Here is a 24,593-nt window from a genome sequence, read left to right on the forward strand (position 1 = left end):
GCGGTTCTGCAATCAGACCCTTCTCGTCTGAAGTGCGCTTATTTGGTTTTGCATGGGACTATGAGGCTAATGTAGCTAAAAAGTAATGGAATCTTATACAGGCCGAAATAATCACACTAGCCCCCCAAAAAAGTCTGAGATTACTTAACACTAAACATGTTATGGCTGATCAACTACATTTTGGGAATAATTTGATTGTAAATTTGATTTTTTTACCATCTTGACCGTATAATCCTCAATGTCCGCTGACTGTTGATGTATTTATGCCATTCTTTTGGAACCCTTAGCTGTAAACCTTCACCCAGCAGATCACTTAGGCCCCTCTGTGCAGCACTTTGGCCCCTCTGTGCAGCACTGTAGTTTCCACATACATGGAAATAATTTCAGCTGGACTCCTTCCTGTCACTGTTGGCCTTCCACATGTCTCTGACACCTGCATCAGGAAGCTGTAGGGTCAGTCACAGGATCTGCATGGAACTGCAACATGAACTTCATGTAGAAGTGGATATTTGAGTTATAATGTAAAGTGTCCTTGGAAGGCTTCTGCAGCAAATTAGTACCAATGGCCATGGACATCATGCACTAGAACAATACTGCTGTGTCTGATGAAGAACTGAAAACCATGCATGGCCTCAAGTGATGACGTGTTTCTTCTCTGGATTTGCACTCACTGACAAGAGTGCCTCACTCATGTTTGTAACATATTAAACTCTACTTTTAGGCCAGAAGGCAGCACTTATTTTTTCAGTGTACACAAGAACCAGTACAGTACAAATGCTAAATATGTATGAAGACTTATTATACACACAGTGTACAGATAATGACACTGAAAATCCGAGGCGAGATTATACACATGGATTATCTTGTTTTTAATTAAGCCCAAAGGGAAAACATCAGGCTCTCCAGAGTAGATTTAGAAACTAACAATATACTTTTAATTGGTTCTGTAAGGTCAGTAATAATAATTGGTTGGATTTAGGTACAGTTGTGTGTTTAGAATGAAACCAGCAGACTGTGGTAACTGTACCCAATCAATATAGAGACAAATGAAAACTCAAGGCCTTTTCATACAGATCTGCACAGAATAACTTAAGTTCAATTTATTGATCATTGCATGGTCATATCCAGTAAGTGGTTGTAACTAAATCTGTGTGCGACCTTCAGGAAGCTTGAGGAGGGCACTGTGAGAGAACTGATACTCAGCAGATCACTCAGAGTAGCCAACACAGCTTTTGCTCTTTCTTGGTGAGTTCAATGTAAACTGACCATCCACTTTAATAAAAACACCTACCTTGTACTTCCACCAACTGGCCACTTTATTAGAAACACCTACCTTGTGCTTCCACTCACTGGCTACTTTATTAGAAACACCTACCTTGTACTTTTATTAACCGGCCACTTTAATAGAATCACCTACATTATTAATCCACTATATAGGTGTACATTTACAGACAGTATCTGATCTGATTGTTTATCAGTCCCCTTTACCCCATTTATCACAGGACCACTAATCCAGATATTTGGGTGGTGGTCCATTCTCAGCACAGCAGTGACACTGATATGGTAGAGTGTGATATGAGGTATACAGAGCTCCACTCTTCATCATATACAGATAGCTGGAGGTCAGTGGTTGTTGTAGCTGGTTTTGCTGAGTAACTGGGTGAGTAATGTACAGTGACTCGGCATGTTTTTGATCTTGGATGTCCTGCAGAGCAGGTCTGAACTGTCACATGCTCTGAATGACTCAAAGGAAAATAACAACACGCCTGAGATTAGCGATATGTTTATGACGTAATCCTACAACATGGAGTTCACATAAAGTAGGGCTGGAAGGGGGGGATTAATCATTGTTATTTTAATTAATAATAAAATATACAATGTAGATTAAAATACTATAAACTAGATAGTAAAATATACTGTTAAATATTTTAATATTTCAAGAATTTAAGGAACATTTCTATATAGAACCCTGAAGGTGACACAGTGATTATTTTTAATAATGCGATAATATGGCCTGAATTAATTAAGGCCACAAATTAATATGGCCATGAATTTATATGTTGAGGCAACAAATAACTATATTGAGACTACGAGTTAAGTTTCTCATTACTTGTGGCCTCAATACATTAAATTGTGGCCTCAATATATTAATCTGTGGCCTTACATTAATCTGCACCCTCAATATAGTACAACCCCAGTTCTAAAAAAGTTGGGATGCTGTGCAAAATGCAAATTAAAATGGACTGTAATATATGCAGAATGTTGTTTGACATTGTCCTGCTGAAATAATCAAGGCCTTCTCTGAAAAAGATGTCATCTGGATGCCAGCATATGTTGCCAAAACATGTATATATCATTCAGCATTAATTGTGCCTTTACAGATGTGCCAGTCATCCATGCCATGTGCACTAATGCACCTCTATACCTTCATGAATACTGGCTTCTGAACTGTGCACTGATAAAAAGCTGAGTGGTCTTTAGCCCGGAGGATACAGTGTCCATGATTTCCAAAAAGAATTTCAAATGTTGATTCATCGGACCACAGGACACTTTTCCACTTTGCTTTAGTCCAGAAGGCGGTGGTGTTTCTGGGTCCTGTTTATATATGATTTCTTCTTTGCATTTAAGAGTTTTAATTAGCATTTGTGGATGCAGCGCCACACTTTTTTCATAGACAGTGTTTTTCTGAGCCCATGCAGTGATTTCCACTACAAAATCATGTCTGTTTTTAATGCAGTGCCACCTGAGGGCCCAAAGATCATGGCCAGCAAATACTGCCTTTCAGCCTTGTCCCTTGCATGCAGAGATTTCTCTAATTTCTCTGCATCTTTTAATGTTATTATGTACCATAGATGATGAAAAGCAAAAGTTCTTTGCTATTTTATGTTGAGAAATGTTACTGTTGAATTGTTGCACTATTTGATCATGCAGTCTTTCACAGAGTGGTGAACCCCTCCTTATCTTTACTTCTGAAAGACTCTCTGAGATGCTTGTTTTATACCCAGTGATGTTACTTGTTGCCAATTAACCACCAGGTGTTTTTTTAAGCATTACACAACTTTACCAATACAATATAGTAAATCATAGCCTCAGTATGGTAACTTGTGCCCTCAATACAGTAATTTGTGGTCTCAATATAGTAATTTGTCACCACAATACAGTAAATCGTAGCCTCAGTATAGAAAATCGTGGCCTCAGTATAGTAAACTGTGGCCTCAGTATATTTTTTCATGGACTCAGTATAGTAAATTGTGGCCTGAATATAATAAATTGTGGCCTCAGTAAAATTAATTAATGTCTTCATTATATGAAATTGTGGACTCAATATAGTAATTCATGGCTTCAATACGTTAATCTGTGACCTCAATACATTAATTTGTAGCCTCAATATAGTAACTTGTGGACACGCCTTATTAAAAAATAATCACTATGCCGCCTTAGGGGCTCTGTATTATTAATACTTTGTTATGGATATTAATTTTACTATAATTTTATTCTGAATGCTGATTACAGGTTCATTCATTTTCAGATTCCTACCAATTATTTAAAGACATTTTAGAGCATTAACATCTTATCATTTTAAACATTAAACAAGGGTTGTGCTTAACTGAAACTGGTTGTGTATTTGACCTCTAGTGGTTAAGAACTGAAAGGGGGATGTGAGAGGTCAGTCTGCTGGTTTCATTCTAAACACACACCTGTACCTAAATCCAACCAATTATAATTACTGACCTTACAGAACCAATTAAAAGTATATTGTTAGTGTCTAAATCTACTCTGGAGAGCCTGATGTTTTCCCTTTGGACTTAATTAAAAACAAGATATTCCGTTTGTATAATCTCGCTTCGGATTTTCAGCGTCATTATCTGTACACTGTTTATCAGTCTTCCTACATATTTAGCATTTGTACTGTGCTGGTTCTTGTGTACACTGAGAAAAAATAAGTGCTGCCTTCTGGCCTAAAAGTAGTGTTTAACCTGTTACATATGCTAATGTGTTATTTTGAATGTTATTTGTACTGCACCATTGCATCACCAGCCTCGTTTGACAAGATTCACAACTTTATATAGTTTTCATGTTTTCCTTCACCTGTACTTTTCAATATCTGGCACGCACTACCCAAATACATAATACTGTCAATGGAAATCTCTGTTGTCAACCAATCCTGACTGCTAGCCAAGACACTGAGCTATAGGCTAAATACAACCAGGCTAGCACTAGCATAACTCATCTCAGGTGTTGAATGAAATCATACAAAACAGTGGTTCTATCTTTATTCAGCACTAAATTGGCTCCAAAGATATTTTTATCTCTTTGAGTCTGAGAAAAAAAGACAAACAGAGCTAAGATATATAAATAGCTAGATAACTTGCTAACTTTAGCTTTTAGCTTGTTCTCCTCCTCTGAGGAATCGTTGTTGAGTGATGTTAATCCATTAACTCCACTGTAGTGATGATTTTACGACAGATAAGATGCTACAGTTACGCACTGCAATAAGATAATCGGCTTCCTAGTAATTTTAGCCACATGCCTTCCTTCTGCCTCACCAGCTAATGAAAAACAATTTAAAACAGGAGCCCAATTCAAAGCAGCTGCCCAGAGCTGAATAGGCAGATATATGCAAAGTTTTAGTCTGGAATTCATGCTTTACTTAAAGATAGCATAAAAAATGAACACTTTTAAAGGGCCCATATCCTACATTTTGCTTATATTTTATTGTTCCCCCTAGATGTCCTCATTTTAATGTCTTTAAAAACAAAAACGGAAATTTAGTCTTGTCCAGCAAAACACAAGAGCCATTTTAGAATCCAGAGGTTTTGGTTATGATTTACTTTTGTTCAGTTTTAGACAATGCATATGCAAACGTGTTGGTTTTTGTGACATCACAGAAATAAATTCAAAACTGGCTGTTCTTGCAGCTCAGTTTTCATATATAGACTTGAGTGAATGGTACATTTGAAACTAACAATGTTTACTCTTTATTTTAAAAATAAAATTGATTTTCCTTTATATGAACCTTTAAGTTTTAAATGTACCATTTACTCTCAAGTCCACACTCTAGGAACCCCCCTTGATGCATCTTTAAGCTGTGAGAAAAGGTCAGAAGTAATTTATTCTTTTCTGACATACTTTAAAGGGGTTTCCTTGACTTTTAGGCAGAAAATATTACTGTAGAGCATGTTTACAACAGGTTTAGCAATGGTTACATTTTTCATTTTGGCTAGTGTTCCTTTAAATGGTGTCATACAAATTTATTCACATTGACAGTTTTGTCTTTTGCTTAGTAACAGAAGTTTAACAAATTCACTTCCAAACCTAATCGATGCTGGATTGACTAAGTAGTTCCACAGCAGGTCTATTAAATATTTAAGTTTTTAAGTTGCTTTTTGTACTTTAAGTCGTTTTTTTAAGAAACTTTTCTGCAATCATTCCTCCACCATAAGTGATTTATGCAGTATTGTTGGACTAGTAAGCACAGCTGCTGTTGAAGAGATACTGGGGAAAAAAAGCTTCCTAAATGAAAATAAAAAAGGCTACAAAAAAAAATTAAACTATTAAAAGACCACAACCATCCACCAGATGCAGAACAAATCAGTATCGCTTCTGAGAAAGAGGAACTTTATATAAAAGGCCAATGAAAATGCAAATTTTTTCAGTTCCCTTGAGCTGTGAACAGATTTGAGGATGTTTGGTTGAGCTTCATTTGAAAGTTTGAGGTTTTGTTGGCCTTCATTATTTAAGCAGAACCGTTTACGTAAACTGAAATTCCACTTGTATAACGTGAGGTCACGTACACACATTGGCTCTTCACATAATCACCAGGGCACAGTTTTAGTCTGGAATAAAACCACTGAGCTGGCATTCATGCTTCATTTAAATATTTACTTTTAAAAGTTTTTTTTTTTTCCTCTTAAAAGGGACCATATCCTACCTTTTATCCCCCACCCCGTACATCCACTTACAACATTCATGTTTTATGTATCAGCTATAACAATTTTCAATGTCTTAAAATAAAAAATTAAAATAGGAACTTCAGTCTTGACCAGCAAAACACAGGAGGCCTTTCAGAATCCAGAGGTTTCCGTTTTATTTGGTTGTAATATAACTTCAGTAATAAAAGATACACCACACACGCAGGCAAGAGCCAAAAAGACTAGCAAGCGATGGCTTATGGGAAGTGTAGTATTAGAGCATGAATATAAGAATGAGCAACAGTGCTTAACGAGTACAGCTGTCTGACGAGAATAAGTGGACCATCCAGACAGAAAAAAGATGCAGGACGGAATAGAGACTGATAGAGTAGGCAAGCGGCTAAGGGAAGGTGGGGGGTTAAGGGGGCTTTAGCTGCTGTCGTGGCCCAGTGTGTGCTTATCGAACAGGTACTCGGCCATGCCGTTCTGAGGAGCACCCATGCGGCGCAGGTTGGACACCCAGTCGGCCAGCTCCTTGATGGACTTCACCTGTTCGTCCAGGTAGTGTGTCTCAATGAAGTCACACATCTAAGAAAGAAGATAGAAGTAAGCATAAGATAACTCATGGAATAGCTGCAGTTTCCCCAGCTTAACCCAAATATAGCCAATGATAAAGACATGTCTGAACTCATGAGCATGTTAATAAGTAGTGTGTGAACTGTATGTTTAAAAGTCTGGATAGCACTGGGCAGCAAATTCAACTTCCCCATGTAGTTATTTACAGACTCATTGGTTCAAATAGGGAGAGAACAATACATTAAAAACTGAAAGCCACCTTAATGTTTCAGTTCTGGTTATGGCACATGCACACAAGAGGGGATTTTTACCACTTAAGCTTTTACCAAGAAGCTGACAGGCTCTTTATATTGAAGGCTATCTAATGCAGCTGCCTTACTGGCCATTATTAGCAAACTCCCTCATTTCAGCTGGTTAATGCCACTCATGTCTCTCGATGTTTGTTTTCTGATGTCTTTTCTGACAGACTTGTCTAAAACACTGAATACTGGACAATTTGTGCTTCAAGATGGCAGCTGATACTGTTTAAAGTTATGGGATATAGTGTCACACTATGGGCTAAAGTAAGTCATACAGAGTCAGAAACCACTCAAGCAAGTCTAGAGATTACTTAACACAGTTTGAGGGAAAACTGACAGTCTGCACAAAGCTACTTGGTGGGGTATAAGCTTGTATTACGGTCAGCTACATTAGCCTTGTAGCCCCAGTGCAAAAGTTCTAATGCAAATTTTAAATACTTGCTGGCTGATCAAACATTTGCTGATTTTCTAAAACTGCTCATTTAGACACAGAGAAGCGAGTTTTAGTTTTAAAAAAGTAAACATCTGGAGCGGTCCATTGGAGGTGATTAATCTATTAACAGATTATTAGTAACAACATTAGTGAAGCATCTGAATACACTGAAGTAAATATCTTGTACATGTTCTGTTGATATATTACTTACATTAAGAAGGTATTATTAATATTAACAAATTACATTTGTTACTGAGAGGCTGTGGAGTGTTTGTTTCTTTAAAAAAAAAAAAAACCCAACCACTTAAAATCAAGGGTCACCAAAAATGAGCCCCGAGTTGTCTGTGCTTACATGAGGGTCGTTGCGTTCTGAGGCGACCTTGTGAAGGTCTAGCAGAGACTGGTTGACACTCTTCTCCAGCTGCAGGGCACACTCCAGTGCCTCCACTCCACTGCCCCACTCGTCACGCTCAGGTTTCTGTCCCATGAGACAAGAAGTCACATGTAAAACAAAGGAAACACCTCTGCTCTCTCTTCTGGAAGTACCAGTATTTGTTGTTGTTTTTTTTTTTCTTCCTATTGCAGCAGATCAGACAGGGCACAACCTTTCACTTCACAATTTTACAAATGTGCACATTTTGCATTAACATAATGTTACCAAGAAAACAAGCAGGCTAAATAGAGTAATTTTCCACAACTGGAACAAAGACACTTAAAATTGGTCAACTTCTCCAGCAAAGCCAAACCTACCCATCTCCATACTGCTTGTTTTAAGGCTGTTGTGGTTCAGCTTTAAATGGCTTAGAGTGATAAGAACTCCACCCAAACCATCCTTCAGTATCTTTTCTTCAGTTTACTCCACCCCCTAACTGAGGCCCCATCACGTCCCCTCATGCACATATACCGTTCACTTTATATTCAGCCTGTTATCAGTAATGCAGACTATACAACCTAAACAGTAATACTGCTTTTACTACATGTGCTAACAGAAGCAGTCCTACGTCTTTCAACCCAGGCTGCATCTGTGGCATCTGAATCAGGCAGTTAAATACCACAGAATAAGTGACTTCTCTGTCCTGAGAAGAACTGAAACAGGTTTTACTTTCAATGGTAACTGACTATATGCTTCAGACTGAGCAGATAGAGATTAGGCTGAAAATGCTGGATTATTCATTTCCCCATTTAGAATATTTGTTTAGATTAGGTATAAGCACCCATAACATACCCTGATGTCCTGCAGGAAGATCCTTCCTCCCCTCTGGTTCTGAAGTTTCATTAGTTTCTCAGCATGCTCTCGCTCCTCATGAGACTGCTTGCGGAAAAACTTGGCAAAGTTATGCAGAGCCTGGTCGTCCCGGTCAAAGTAGTATGCCTGCAGTACAGAAAGAGGTTACCGTTATAGGGATGGGCACAATTATTCAAAAATAGATACCCAACATTCATATTCTTGTAATTCACATTTAAAAGACATGGTTAGATATTTAGATTTTTTTATTAAACAGACTGACATAACTGAAGCCACATCTAAGCAAAGCTGTATATGAAAATTTAAAACAAGGATAAAATGTTTGTAGGTCAGCTGGTTGTGGGTTAGATCTCACAAATCACTAAAAAATCAACTGAACCATTGAGTAAAGATCAGCTCTTATGGACATGTTAAATCTTAATTTTTTTTTTATTCACATTTCATATTCAAACCCTATTTGTAGGACTTAACATATGACTATATTCATTATATATTGCCACAATACACTTACTGACCATACTGCTGATTTTGCCAGGAGTTAAACACTAACAAACTGCATGTTTCATAACAGAAAGCAAAATTAGCTCTGATTAATTGGATTTAGTGCGGTGCAGAGAGACACTGAATACAAACCAATGGCTTCATAGTTCAATAGTATTATTTTTTTATAATTTGTCACTACTGGTACCTTTTAGTCTGTTCCAACTTATCAGGCGTCAAAAATAACTCGGAACATACTGTGCATAGTGACATATCACCCACTTATATTTGTTTAAAAACACATATCCCAAAAGGCAAAAGCAGTAAAAGGCCAATCTAGTTAAATGGGGTCATAAACCGTCAACTGAACTTTAAACACGTTTTGTGCGCTAAAAACTTCGCCATCAGATCAAAGCTCATGCACTTGTTGAACTTGGTGCATGTCCCCATTATTCACCAAAGGTTGTGCAATACAGACTATTAAACATTTGATTACAAAACATTTAATACTTAAATAGGAACTTGAGCTATTTTGCCTCTTCCTCCTACATAGTTCTCGTTTCCAAACACAAGGGCTGCAACATGTGTACAGTGTGTATTATGATTATATTGCGACAGTTAAAGACTGGCCTGCATGATTTTCAGCTAATCTGGGATGAGACTACTACTTTGATTAGTCAAAACTCCTCTTTGATTAAGATGCTCAGAGCACAGTCAATTTTTAAAAAGATAGAGGGCTCATTTGCATATTGCAGTCTGTGATGCTGGTTTACCAAACGCTAACATCACTAACAAATTTGTTTTTTGAAGTCGTAATTAATGTAGTGTGTATATATTGCTTGTTGCAATGTACTCATGTCCAAACATGAAAACTAAGCAGCTAAAACAGCACAGCTGGACTCATTTTGTGTACAAAGAACACTTCTCTATTTTGCCCCCTCCACATTAACATTTCAGTTAGTGTTTCAACCCAAACTGCTTTGGGAATATATAACTCCTTGGCAGTAGTGGTGCTTCCAGACATACTCCAGGACTCTTACCATAGACAGGTAGACATAGGAGGCATACAGCTCCAGGTTGATCTGCCGGTTGATGGCAGCCTCGCAGTCCTGATGGAAATTCTGTCTCACTTGAGAGCTCATGATGCTGTGGATACAAACAGGCGGATTAGGGCATTAGGTAACATGATCTTATTCACACACTGACACAGCTACTGATAACATGGCAACGGCTCACCAAACAAATCCAACACGACAACATCCCAAAACGTCCACACATTTTCAGCCTAAACATATGCTTTGTTTTCACTTACACAACTTTTAGTTCTTTATTCTGACTGAATCAGTAATCATACATGACTTAGTCATCAGGAGTGGCAGAGGAAGTGAGTACAAGGCTACAATAATAAAGGGAATACCTCAAACATTATAACCTGACCTCTATCTCCTGAATCTGTAGATGACGGCTGATCACAAACGGACAGTAACTGACATTTCCCCATTTCAGCACCTGTCTCCTGGCTTATGTTACAAGTGTTTTTTAAAAACAAGTGTGTTCTGTTCTTTTTCAGATTAGAGGGAAAATATTGATGGTACTGAATGTCTGTAATACACATGGCGAATTTATTTTAATTTAACAATTCTTAAATTCATTGTTTTTTCATGTTTTTAATTTCTATTCTCGTTTCCTTTTTAAAACAACTATTACAAATGAGGAAATCGTCAGACAAAGCACTACGAATTACAGTGTATGAAAGGTGCTATATAAATTAACTTGCATTCCCTTTAACTCATGTCTATCACCTAAAATCTGTATGATGGGAAAAGTGTAACCAAAGTGTCCAGTCAAACTAATACATTAATGGTCCTCTAATCAATAGTGATTTGAGTAAGTTTTAAACTTTCACAACTTTGAATTTGGATTTTCTACTGTATTTAGTAGTCTTGTGACCAAAGGACTAAATTCAACGTTATTAAAAACTCACTTTTAAGCTGTGTGGCTCTGAGCAAGCTCAGAGAACATACAGTAAAACTTCAGAAACGGACATTACTGGTTTCTGCATGAACAAACCAAATCTGTTGTGCTCTATAAAATTTCCTGTTAGCATTTGTGTGGCCATATTACCATAAACAGGCTCAGGAAAGTCAAACTAATTAGTGTTTACCATTCCAGACACCAGGAAATGCTGGTAGTTTAGCCCAGTTATTACTGGCCACGTGGTGCCATAAAAGTAGACACAGGCCAGTCTTTTTTCTAGACACAGATTAAAGTCTCAGGCTATAAAACTCCAATAGAGGAGCTTTGGCATGGTAAATAGCACAAAACAGGCTCAACTTGTGCACTTTTCTAGACGGCACTGGTTTTCAACCCCATTTTTGAAGATTTGCAGCATAAGGTCGTCTAGCTGGGCAGGCACAAAGCTCCTAACCCTTTCTCCTGCTCTTATCACTTGTTTGTACAAAGCCACAAGCCAACACCATGGCCTGGATCCTTCAGATAGGCCTCTGTAGAACCGCCAGTTTGGCACACGCTCGATATTTCAATGGGCAGGTTCCTCCAGCTGGCTGGTGTGCAAATAAACTAGAGCACAACTATGATAAACACATTGTTGAGATGGATGAACTCAGGCTTATTTTAGTGATCCAGCCCAGATCCAAGCTTAAATTAAGAGCTAGTATTCTCACTTACTGCTCTTATCGGCTAACATATAAGCGCTCGGGGGTTGAAAGCCAGCACAAAGCTAGCCAAATTTAAAATAAATCTAAATTAAATTAATAACTTTAGATATAATTAATGTATAAGTGCATATTAATAAATATATTAATGAATTTTGTATGCCTAAAACACAAATAGATTCATGGCCAAAGCCCACCTCCCTTATTTTTTCAGATCTAAAACGTTTCCCTATCAACATCCCATGTAAACACTCACACTGTAGGTTCACTGGTGGTTTTGGATAGTAAATAAAATGGCTATATTTGTGTTGTAGTCATGGTGACCCCTGGTTCCTATCACCACCACTGTAAACAAATCTGAGTCTCTACAATAAACCATTTCACACCAAACCACTCTTATATACAGGCAGTAATGCCAGCATTACTGAGGATTTACGAAAAAAGTAAATGTTAAACATCAGCAATAACATCAGCATTACTAAATAAAACAGGCTAAAGGTGGAGCAAATAAAGTACAGCCAGTAAAGGCAACAGGACTCAAAACAGAGTCGATAGTAAGCATAGAGTCCGTTACTGCAATGCGGCCTTTGCCCACAATCTGAAGTATCTCAACCCTGTTACAACCGTACTACACATTTTTCTAGACGGTTTTATTACTGCTCTAGCACAGCTGCTCCAAGTCTTTTAAAAGGGGAACCAATTTAAAAATTATACACACACACACACACACACACACACACACACACACACACACACACATAATGAAATGCAAGATGTAAACACTCATTAAGAGTTGTCTGGTGTGAAACATGCAGGGCGTTAAGAGACAAAACAGTCTAGATTTTCCACTACTTTACCATCATTAGCTACATATAAAACTCAGAAGACATGTAAAGGTTCAAGAGTGGTTTTTCACAGTAAATAAAATTGTTATATTTGTGTAGAACACCGAGTGTCTATAATCAGCCATTTCACAACAAAACACTCTGCATGACTCAATCATTGAATTATGCTGGAAATTTTGAAATATGGGTGAAGTTCGCCTTCAACCTCCCTGCAGTTAAAATGGGGGTATTAGTAAAACATTAAACCTGGAAAACAGTGACCTGGTTAACAGCCCGCCATCACACACAGCTCATATTAGACTAATCTGACCTGAGTTTCTGTTTCACAGATGTCCATTAAGGCGTCGAAAACAAAGTCGACGAATATAATCTTACCGTCGACATTTTCAACCGAAATATAACGTTATGCAAACACCGTTGTTAGCCAGGTGGCTAACATCAGCCCACGCAACACACAGGCCTCAGAGAAGACACGAGCACACAGATGCTATCGACCTAGTAATTTCGGTTTCATTCGAGTCAAAATGATGTTAGATCACACTTACCTTGGTTACTTGATTGTTTTCTTAAGATTAGACGAAGATTTTCGAAGCGGAGGGTTTATATAGCTGCGGGTTTTTTTACGAGAGAAAAACAGCTACGTGGCGAGCTGACCTCTCAGTTTTTTTCAGCTAAAGAGCTAACTCCGTAAGATATTTAGAATTAATAGAGATGGTTGAGTAAAGAGTGTTAAGAGACAGAAGCTCGGTTGCCGTTCAAGCACTGTTGAAGCAGGTAACCTTCACTCTGTCCGAAGAAAACAAAAATCGCTGTGACATTGAAACGTGTGGCGCAGCCGCCTTTATATCGCTGGCTCATTAATATGTACACGCTACGCGTGTCTTGCGTAATGCATATAAATGAGCTAGGGTAACGCATAACTCATGCATATACATGACCCAGGGCGTCGTCGTACTTTTGCTATGTGCTGGGGATCTAACGTTTTAGTTTTACTGTTTTATCTGTGAGGTGGACCAAATGTGTTAGAGCAGACATAAAAAGGTGGCCCAATTTTCTGTTTGGTAGTCAGTGCTAAAGTCGGTGCCCTGCTAGAAAAAAACAGCCCTGCTGGAAAAAAAAAACATAGAAACCATTACGTGTTTCTGTTGGTTCCTAATGGGTTTGTAATGTGTTTTGGTTTTTTGACGGGTTGATATCACAATGTAAAGAATCCTAATGGTTTAACAAGTGACCAGTGGCTGATTCTAAATGCATTTGATGGTTTCCTAATGGGAAACTAGAGGTCTACATTAGAAGCCATTAAGCCATTTCCCATTAGAAAGCAAAACCATTAGGTTTTAATCTTGAGGGTTTCTAATCGTCCCTTTTCAGCAGGGAGCACAGACCAGCACAATCATATGGAGCCTCTTAAAAGACTATGAGGTGTGCAACAAATTCTATGTGGTAAGCATCAGATACTATTAGGTGAGCAATAGATACTGTCAGGTTAGGACTAGATATTATGTGTTGATCACTAGATATTATGGTGAGAGCATGAGATACTATTAGGTGATCACCAGATATTATATTGTGGGCACCAATTACTATAAAAAATACTGAATGAAAAGACTGAATGCTCATTTTAGGGGTTTTTCTGCTCTAAAGCTCCTGATTTAAAAGAGCGTACCTGGCAAAATGAAGTCAGAAGATCCACCAAAAGACAATGAAAGCGTTCTTTGCTAGGGAAAGATGAAATGACAAATGAAGAATCCGAGGCAGTCTTGTATTCAAAAGCTTGAAAAGGCCTAATTGTACTTTGTGGAAACAAGCTGCACCTTGAACAAAACTTTGTTGCCACTATGCATTTGTTTGTATGGATACTGATTCAAGGGGAATTACAATGAAATCAAAATTTCCTTTCATTAGGTAAGATTTATGAAACCTCACTCAGAGTGTTTTGATGTGAAATTGTGAAATGCATCAAACACAGTGGTGATTCACAGTTCATAGTGTTGGTTATAGGAACCAAACGTCTGAAGAGTTTAATACCTGTAAAAGCAACATTACAGAAAGTTATGAATAGCATTTAATCACTAAATCATATTTTACGATAGTTTTGAAAAGGTTTTGGCCTAAAACTTCTTTTTTTTTTTAATTTATTCATGGTTGGAGGGATACATGCAGAGTGTTGTGAGGCAAAATAGTTCCCCATAAATGTATTATTTCATTTTTTTCCAAATTTACCATCATCAACATTCCATATAAAACTCAAACATGTGTAGGTTCACTGGTGATTTTGGATAGTAAATAAAATGTCTATATATGTGTTGTAGCCATGGTGACCGCTGGTTCCTATCCCCACCACTGTGAAGAAATCTGAACCATTTCACACCAAACCACTCCAAATGACTTTGTTTACAGCTCAATGATACAAATATGCAGGAATATAAATCACTGTAACTCCTCTTAAACATGAGGGTTGCTTATCTTTGTTTTTAGAGTTTCTATGAAGTACAATACAGCATTTTTTGGGTTATTGGATTCTCCCTTTGTCCAGCTCTTAATGAAGTACGTCAGATGAGTTTTTTCCTGCTCCAAAACACCTGGTTATGCCCTCCGGCTCATTATGAAGCTCTTCTTGAAAGTCAGATGTCTCACCAAGCCCCTCGGCGGTTATAATGGGTGTTTAAAAAAAGGAAAACCATGAAAAGTGCTGTGTAGGGGAACTTCTACAGCAGGACTGGAAAGCACAGATCTTTCAGCAGGGAAAACACAAAAATGAGTAAAACACTGACGTCTCCTAAACTGGGGTTGGAAAATACGGCCTTCACTGTAAAAATGAACAAACACTCTATGATTTAATTGGGGTTCTTCATTTTGCTACGCTTGCTTGCGGTTCTATATAGAACTGTGAACACTCAAATAACACTCTGAATGCATTAAGGAGGAACTGTTGCATTTGGCTTTTTTAAAAAGGCTTCTCTGTTGTTACAAGCTTGACATCATAACAATAGCAGAACACTTTGCAAAAATCACAATCATATAAAATAAATTTTATTTTCATGGTGAAGAACCATTTTAGCATTCAGACGGTTCTTTGAGTTGCTATGGTTCTATATTTAACCACTGCCTTTACTAAAGAGCCCTCAATGTTTTTTATGGGTGTACTTCAAGGAACAAGGACTACATTCAGCTCTGAAGTAGAACTCTTTTCTGTAACAAACTGTACAGTTAATTGTAGGGGTGGGCAATATATTTCATCGTTATCATAATAAATTCTATTGCAATATACTTTTCTGAATATATCATTGAAATTACCACTACAGAACACCAATGAACGGCATAAAAACAGAGCATAAATAGTTCTGTTCAACTGGATTTAGTGCAGGGCAGTTTGTGAAATGTTGAATAAAAATCATTGTACTAATAGTTTTTGATTTTTTTGTGTGTGGCACTACTGGCTTTTTTTGTTTGTTCCAACTTATCAGAGCTCAAGACTGGGGCTGGAAATCTCTGCTCTGAAATACAGTAAGAGGGCAAGAATTGTTCATAAAGAATTTAAAGTGTTTGCAGTGTTAACAGTAATCTGACTAAATAAAGGCTGTTTTGAAATGCTTTGCTTACAGTGTCAAGGTCTGTGGGATGCAAGGCCTTGGAGGAAGGTGAAAATAGTCATTGCTTAAACAATAATACCCAAACAAATGTGAACATGTATTAACAACCAAGTGCAGCAACAGCGAGTGGATCATTGTATTGGCAGACTGAGGCCGTAATCACTTATGAAGTCATTCTGATCAACATCTCTCATCCATATGCTCTGATTTTTATTTTGGAGATTTTGTTTTGTCCCTCATTTAAATCACAGCCAATATGGGACCGAAGAACTTCATCGCTTACAGACCCTAAAAACATAAATAAACCATTTAAAACACTGACACGTCGATCTTCGTGTCATTCGCTGTCAGTTATTGTATGGAGAGCTCTGTTTGTGACCATTCAGCACTTTAGAACATTCAATGGCAGGTTTCAGCACTGTTGTTCTGAAATCCCTGATTGTAGCTTCAGTTGGAACGTCTAGACTGAACAGCAGAAGGCCAACCTGAAAGACATCACTGATAATTAGAGGTGTGGAGGGAGGAAATAACCAGGTAGGATATATAATATTCCTTCAGTGACGCATTGGCTCCATGCCCAATTACATTACAGAGTTATTTAAGCATGCTGTGGCTAATTTGCACCATATTCGGCACGTATGTTCTCTGATATGAGAATTCTATGGCCTTTTGCAACAATGTTGCTATCTCCATTTATAGCAATGTCACAGTTTCTTATATGCTTGTAGCAAATGCTGTCATTGTGTGGAAAACCTGATAAGAGAAGCATTTTTAAATCAGGTTTGTTACAAAGCAACACAGGAATATAATAAACGGTAACAAACCTTCTAAAAAATGAAACAGCTGTGTTGTTTTTTAGCAAACTGATTATGAGAGGAATAGCATTTGCTCATACACTGTAACGAAGTGTAAGAAATTTGCATCAAACAATGTAACAAATTGTAACAATGTCATTGTAACATATGCTTTGTCATTTTGTGGCAAACCTGATATGAGAAAGTCAAGTCATTTTGTAGGTAATGCTATCTTGTTTTATATGAAACTTTTTACATTTTATTTGTAGCAAATGCTGTCATTTTATAGCGAAATGCATTGAAGTTTGCTACAAAAAAAATTAATAAATTGTGGCAAATTTTTGATAAACAGTGTAAAAATTGTAAAAAAAAAATCCAAAAATGAAATAGCTGTGTTGTTTTGTAACAAGCCTGATAAGAGAAGGTTAGTATTTCTACAGATACTACAGATTTGCGACAATGTAATTGTAACAAATACTGTCATTTTGAGTGGAGGCATAATCAATATAATGTGTGTTGTGTCCACACAGAACAGCTGCTGCAGATATGTCAGCACTTAGTGTCACAAGTCCATGCTTGAGGACCACATGACCGCTCTGGGCTCAGAATCGCAATGCCACAAAGTCACAGCAGTAAATCACCACATGAAACTATTTGTCTACTGTAAGAGTTTACAGGGTGCATTCACTCAGAGGCCACTTAATCAGAAATGCATCCCTTGGTGTACTATGCAATAGCCCATCTGCAGGTGCACATTGGGTTAGGCATCCTCTTGCCCTTCATCAATGGTCAGTTTCTGACCACAGAGCTTCTCTTGTCTAGATATTTTTGGGTGTTGATCCATTGAACCAGCACCACACACACTACCATGGCACTACCATACCGGTGTCACTGCTGTACTGAGAATGGAACACCACCCAAATAATATCTGGACAACCTGTGATCAGAAACTGACCACTGATGGATGGTGTGGAGGGGGGCTGATAAACTGGACTACAGTCTGTAAATGTACACCTACATAGTGGACCTGTAAAGTAGGTGTTTCTAATAAAATGGCCAGTTAGTGGTAGTACACAGTAGGTGTTTCCAATAAAGTGGCCAGTTAGTGGAGATAGAAGGTAGGTGCTCCTAATAAAGTGGCCAGTAAGTGGAAGTACAAGGTAGGTGTTTCTAATAAAGTGTTCAGTCAGTGGAAGCACAGAGTAGGTGTTTCTAGTAAAGTGGTCAGTGAGTGTATGTGACCCAAATCATGTGCACTGGTCAGTGTAATACCACTAACGTAATGCTTAGCATAGCTCCAGTGTGACAACACATAGGGAGAAACGCATCATGGTAGTGAGGAAAGTGATGGAATTCCAGCCATTACCAGAACTTATGTCAGCAGTTAGGATATGCTATTGTGTAATATAATCGTCCAGAGTGACTCAGCCAGCATTTGAGGGGCTACAAAGTTCATACTGTTCAGAAAGTGGTACATCTTGTCCATCTTGAATTTCTTTGCTCCCACGAAAGTGATACAGTGCGGAAAAAAGTGCTGAGATTACACCTGCCAAAGGCCTAAACTCCACCCACTCCATTCCTCAGTCTGTTCCCGACATGATTCAGCCTAAACAAAGTCAGAGGAAACCCAAACTCCAATGAAATAATGACTCGACTACAGAGAAGTACAGTGTAGCTTCAATTCAGCATCTATTAGCAGAGGCACAAAACTTGTCAGACTCTATTCTTCTCTTTTTAGATCCTTTAAATAAAAAGCTAAAGCTCCAAAGTGAGAAGAGTGACCAACAGTAAAGCAAAAGAGGAGCTGAACCAACTCAACACAATGACATTAAACCCTACAAAGAGATTTAGGAACTAAACGTCACTGACTAAAATGGAACTGAGGACAGCTGATTGCTTTACTCACTAATGTACTTGAGTAGCAGTAAAAGTATCACTTAAAAAATACTCAGCAAAGTACAAACCTATCAAACTTTTACAGTTGTACATTTACTGAACCGAGTAAGTAGAACTAGTTACGACACACCTCTGAACAAAGGTCATCACAACAGTGTTTCACAACGCACATATGCTCACCAAAGCTTTTATTACAGCCATTAGTCATGCTGAAGTAGCTATAGGAGTCACAGTGAGAGCAATAAAGAATGTCTAGACATGTAGAGCTAGTCCTTCAGTTTCACCACATATACAGCTTTATTGAGATCACCCACAAAAATGGCTGTGTATTTTATATAGTTGTATATTTTAGCATTAAAATCTACAAGTAACCATACGTATTTATGTTTAGCTATATTTAGTGTCTATTCAGCTCAGTTTTGTGTTGAAGTTGGTGAAAACCATTAAAAAATGGATAGAAAAAACATTTAAATTGACAGTATATAATCTTAATTCATACATCTAATACACTGGGCTGTTTTCCTGAACTAATATTAAGCTTAATCGTTCACTAAAAAGGCTTTTCAATGGTAAACCAGGAAATATTTCTGATTAGATTAGATATAAGATAATCCAATTGGATAAGGAAGGGGGAGGTCAAAGGAAAATAAATGAAAAGTTTCCAAAAGTTAAAAGCTACAAAGAAAATGTGGCTCCTAACACCCATCTGGAAGAGCTGGTAGACACCAAAACTGCCCCCATCAGATAAACAACACTTAAAGCTTTCATCTTTGAGAGAGAGGAGAAAATCAAGCTGCTTCAGATCTGAAAACATCCACAGGTGTTTCTGTCCATCCTTCCACTGTGAGAAGACAACTCAGCGCTATGGGTCTGAAAGGACGTGTAGCTGTCAAGAAGCTTCACTGAGAAAAGTAGACGGACACATCAAACAAAGAAGCTGAACAATGGACTGACCACCCCAGAGTCCAGACCTCAACATCACTGAATGTGTTTGAATACTTCAGAAAATGTTTAACCAGCTTCTAAGACTGAACTTTGGAGGTGTGTCAGCAGATTTAGACGAAGATAGATGAAGGGTGGTGTCTGACTTTTGCACAATATAAATAGTTGCTTTTTCTATTAACTTTACACATTATGAATTTACACATGTAAGTACATATAATTAACCCCCTTTAATGTTATTTCACCATTATGCTGTTAAATTTAGTCACTTAAGCAACTGATTTTCACCTTTGCGTACGACTGTATGTGCTTAAATTATTAACATGCGACTCAATGATTATAATATATTCTTAGTGATAATTACTGACATGTAATATTTTAGATGGCTTTCTTTGAGCAGTGTTTATGCTCGTGATGCTGTACAGGGTGATGCGTGTTTCTGAATGTTTTGTGAAGAGTTTTATGGTATTACACTCATTCAGATTGAGCCACTTATCAAAATCTAGAAGAACAGGAGAGTTTTGGAGCACCAGCTTCTGTTCCAGGTCATTTTAAACAATGGTATTGGTCTATTCATCATACAATGCTCATGCAGTGTAAATGGCAGCTGTTGTTATAAAACAAGGTAAAAAAAAAAGAAAAAGAAAGAAAAAATGAATAAGGAAGTTTTGATATGACCACGATGCTTTGCTCTTAGCAACATTACATGCCTGGTGCCTCCATGCAGGCAGTTCTGATCCATCTCTACTCCCTCCCAGCTCCTCCAGCATTGATGGGACCTTGTCCAACAAGGAAATATCTCACGCCTGGCTGAGAAAATGCAGCACAGAAAGAACCATCTGATAATGATAGACTGCCTCAGAGTTAACCCTTTAATTTGTTTGACTACCGCAGCATAAACACAGTGATGGAAATGAAAAATGATGAATGAGCCCTGCTATTGTATTTAAAGACAATGTCCCTTTTTATTTTTTTATCATCTCAGTTTCCATTCGCAGTTCTTCCTCTCACACTGTCTCAGAGGAAATCACCCCTAAACACAGCGATTAAGCATTTCCTCTAGAGTTTAGCTGTGGTTTTCAGTGCAGTCTTGCTCAAATCCCTCTGGAATGTGGAGTTTCTCACAGCAATGTTCATCAAACTGTGGTTTTAGGAGCATCTGAAGTTGACTATTCTCTGATGATGATGATTATTATAATTATTATTATCCTCTTCACTCATTTCCATTTGATCAAGTAGTGCAGAGCCAATTCATATGGACTTACCTTTAGCAATGTCAACAAGTATGTTTACATGCACTCAATAATCCGATCATAATCAGATTTCTGCAGTTATCTGAATTGTCATGTAAACAGCACACTCTGATTTCTGTTCATGTAAACTCTGATTTAAACTTTTACTCTGATTTCTTTCGGATTTCTCAGTCTGCACATGTGCGAAAACAGACGGCAGTACCAGAAATAAGCAAGCAGCACTGCCACGTGACGGCAGCAAAACACTTTTGGAGCGATGCTGAAACTGACTACATGCTTGACCAAATTAAGGATTTAAGTCTTCTAGATGATGTGTGTATATATTTTCAGACAAAGGGGCTCAATGTTTTTAAAAAAAAAAAGCTCTGGCATGATGCTTGATTACTGATTGCTGACTCATGTAGACATTCCCCATTATCTGATTACCCAAGCGCATTGTCAGCATTTCAATTTGTCAGTATTTTTGGGGTGCCAACACTTTTGGAAGATACACAACTACACTTAAGAAATACTCTCAATTTGCTCAATTCAAGTGTGCACATAATTTCCACATGACTGACACGCATTATATCAACATCAGTTTATATACTTTTGGCTGTGCCAAATATGGTAAATACTGCCACCTGCTGGTTGGTGCACAACAAAGAGTGGGGCACAAACTTGCACATCTACCTAATCAACTTAAACATCCCTGCTACAAATGAAATGTAAACTTTGCTTCCAGCTCCAGCTCCTAACAAACTATTCAGCTGAAAATGCAAACATTCCAGCTTACCGAATATGTTAAAGAGGAATTTCACTGATGTGTCAAATTTTCTGCATAATTAAATGATTAACATGTAAACAGAGTCATTCAGAGTGGTTTGGTGTGAAACGCTTCATTCTAGAGAAACTTACAGAGTCAGAGTCATTGTTTTTGTCCGAGACATTGTTTTTGAGATAAGATTCTGGCATTGATAAGACATATTTTTTTCAAATCTATTCATGGTGGAGGGATACATGCAGGGCATTGTGAGGCAAAATAGATAGATAATTAGGGTGCCCATAGCTTTCTCTAGTTAAATGAATGAATGAATGAATGAATGAATGAATATAGGTGTGGACCTTAAAAAGATGAATTAAGGGCGGCTTGATATGCATAATACAAAATACAAAATACAAACAAGTGCAGAGGACTGAAGAGAAATCTTGCAGTGATTCAGAAATGAGGTGCAAATTATTGCAGAAAAGCGAAAGGGGAATTCCACTAATTTTTCAATTTCTGCATAATTCGGTGGTTGAGTGGTCGTTTTTCTTCTCTTTTATTTTTTTTCACAATTATGATAGTATATCTCCTCAGCCTTATGGCTTATAGAGGTGGTGAGGGAGCAAAAAAGAAAATGTCCTATGATATAAATTTTACTGTATTGTGGCTAACTTGATAAACCCAAATACACTTACCTTTTGAAAACAATTTAAAAACAGTGAATGTGTGAATATAAAGAAGCTAGCAATACTACTACTACTACTACTACTTCTACTACTACTACTACTAATAATAATAATAATAATAATGATAATAATAACAGTAGTTTTTTGGTATACCATATAATTGTAATATATATTTTCAACTCCAGACTGATTATGTTGGACTTACAGTCTTCATTCTTCATCAGCATCCTTTGGTCTAACTGGGGCCACTGGAGGACAGCAAAGAGCCACTTTACAAAGCTAAGCGTGATGACCCTTTTTCCCCACAGCGGCACCTTAATTACTCCATATCTGAGATATAACTCTTTATCAGATCTCCAGTATAACACTATGAGAAGCTGTCTTGCTGCCTTTTCAGCAGCATTTGCACGGTGACATTGTTCATAGTTTAAATGCTTTTTATGGAGGGGTTTCTCCACTGACGTCTATGGATTCCCACCGATCCACGTGATTTGTATCAGCAGCAGCGCTGTGTATTTTTCCCACCCGTTTTCCGGAAAGCCACGCCTCCTGCGTTATGATTGGCTAGTGGTAGGTGTTGTAGTCTACGATCATACTCCAAAATATTGGTACTTCACTGAAATTAATGACTTGAGATGCATAAAATCCTTATAATATATGGCTTGAAGCTAGCATATATGAGTTATATTTGCCTTCCGTATATGAAATGTACTTTTTTGCTATTATACATTGTTAAATGTGTTACAAACATGTTTGTATATGGGAATATACAGCTGAAATATCAGTATGTCTCATGTTTGAAAATGGACAATTTCAAATAAGTTGTCATATATGTCGCATGTATGCCCATATGTGACGAATATAAGTTGGATATGTAAGTGAAATCCATACATGCTAATATATGTCATGTATTTGAAATCCTTATTGTATCAGTTTTCCATATATACTTTACTAAACCCAACAAAATACAATAATTCTACCTTCTTCCTTGTGATGGGCAGTAAAACCACATTCACAAGACCACTCAATCAATCAGTAGTAATATTTTTCTATTATTCACTCTTTGTTTGTAAGTAGTAAGACATTTATAAGAAAGAAGGAATAAGAAATATTTCACAGCCTACACAGAAGAACCATCCCAGCCTACACTTTTAAAAAGATGGTTCTTTAAGTGTTGTTTAGTGAAGACAATGGTTCTATGAACCATGAACACTCAAAGAACCATTTGCATGCTTAAATAGATCTTTGCCCGGTTGAAGGTCTTTTTCAGACTGATGGAGAGTATGTTGTGTATGATGCTATATAGAACCTTCTTGAAAATGGTTCTATATAGTGGGTAAAAGTGTTATTTGTTTACTATTGGGTATGATTTCAAGCTTTTAACAATAGAAGAACCCTTTTTGGTGCTATACAGAACCATTTTCAAAAAGTTCATATACAACACATTCTCCATCAATCTGAAGAACCATTTAAGCATATAATATAATAAAATGTAATTTTTGTAAATGCTAAATGCTAGTTTCTGTTTCTGCCGTTGCCATGGTGACGCGAACCGTCCAATCGGCGGCGTGCTTGTGAATTTAAACCGACAGCCAATCAGAAGCAGCAGGCGGCACGCTACTAGCCAATCCCAGAGCAGGAGGCGGGCTTTTGTCGGAATACGGGTGGGTCTTAAAAAAAAAAAGAGAGCAAAAGATAACAGTCCAAAAACCCACCGCGACATGCAGCCACAGGCAACACTCATTCAAGCAAGAGCTCGTCTGCTGTGATTCCTAGGCGACCCGTGAAGGATTACTTTACATTTTTGAACTGTTTGAACTCTCCTTTTGGCTCTCTGCTTCCACTTTTTGTGTTGAGGATGTCGGTAGCAGGCTTGAAGAAGCAGTTTCATAAAGCCAGTCAGGTAAGAAGGAGACGCCCGAGTTCCGTTTTTGACGAAGCTGAAGTCAGCTTTCTTCTTCACCAGCATCTTGTTCGAATTTTCCCGTTCCACCTTAAATGGTGCAGCGGTTACGTTCTGGCGCCCAATTAAGGTGGAACGGGAAAATTCGAGCAAGAAGCTGGCGAATAGGAAACCGACTTCAGCCTCGTTCCGTTTCTGTTGGTTTCGCCACAGCTTCAAGCTTCTCTACATTCATGTTCTCTCATTTCCTTTCACGTTTCACAAGACTCCGCTCCTAAATCCACCCGAGAGTGTTTAAAAGCATCCTTGTGATGT

General features: G+C 37.8%; 2 protein-coding genes across 2 annotated transcripts in view; one reads left to right on the top strand and one right to left on the bottom strand.

Moving 5' to 3' along the window:
- Positions 1-6,063: 6,063 nt before the first annotated feature.
- fth1a (ferritin, heavy polypeptide 1a) lies at positions 6,064-13,304 on the bottom strand. Its single transcript, XM_036585906.1, has 5 exons — positions 13,012-13,304; positions 9,987-10,092; positions 8,446-8,592; positions 7,573-7,698; positions 6,064-6,500 (listed from the first exon to the last, which is right to left on the bottom strand). The coding sequence occupies exons 2-5, from the start codon at positions 10,086-10,088 to the stop codon at positions 6,342-6,344; spliced, it is 534 nt and encodes a 177-aa protein (XP_036441799.1). The 5' UTR covers positions 10,089-10,092; positions 13,012-13,304; the 3' UTR covers positions 6,064-6,341.
- A 10,738-nt stretch (positions 13,305-24,042) lies between these two features.
- Positions 24,043-24,593, top strand: part of sh3gl3a (SH3-domain GRB2-like 3a) — a 58,481-nt gene continuing 57,930 nt past the window's right edge. Inside the window, exon 1 of the mRNA XM_036586459.1 lies at positions 24,043-24,278. Coding sequence (XP_036442352.1) covers positions 24,234-24,278 — 45 coding nt within the window. The 5' untranslated portion in view covers positions 24,043-24,233. The remainder of the gene's footprint in view (positions 24,279-24,593) is intronic.

Source organism: Colossoma macropomum, unplaced genomic scaffold (genome assembly GCF_904425465.1).
Source record: "Colossoma macropomum unplaced genomic scaffold, Colossoma_macropomum, whole genome shotgun sequence".
Lineage (NCBI taxonomy): Eukaryota > Metazoa > Chordata > Actinopteri > Characiformes > Serrasalmidae > Colossoma > Colossoma macropomum.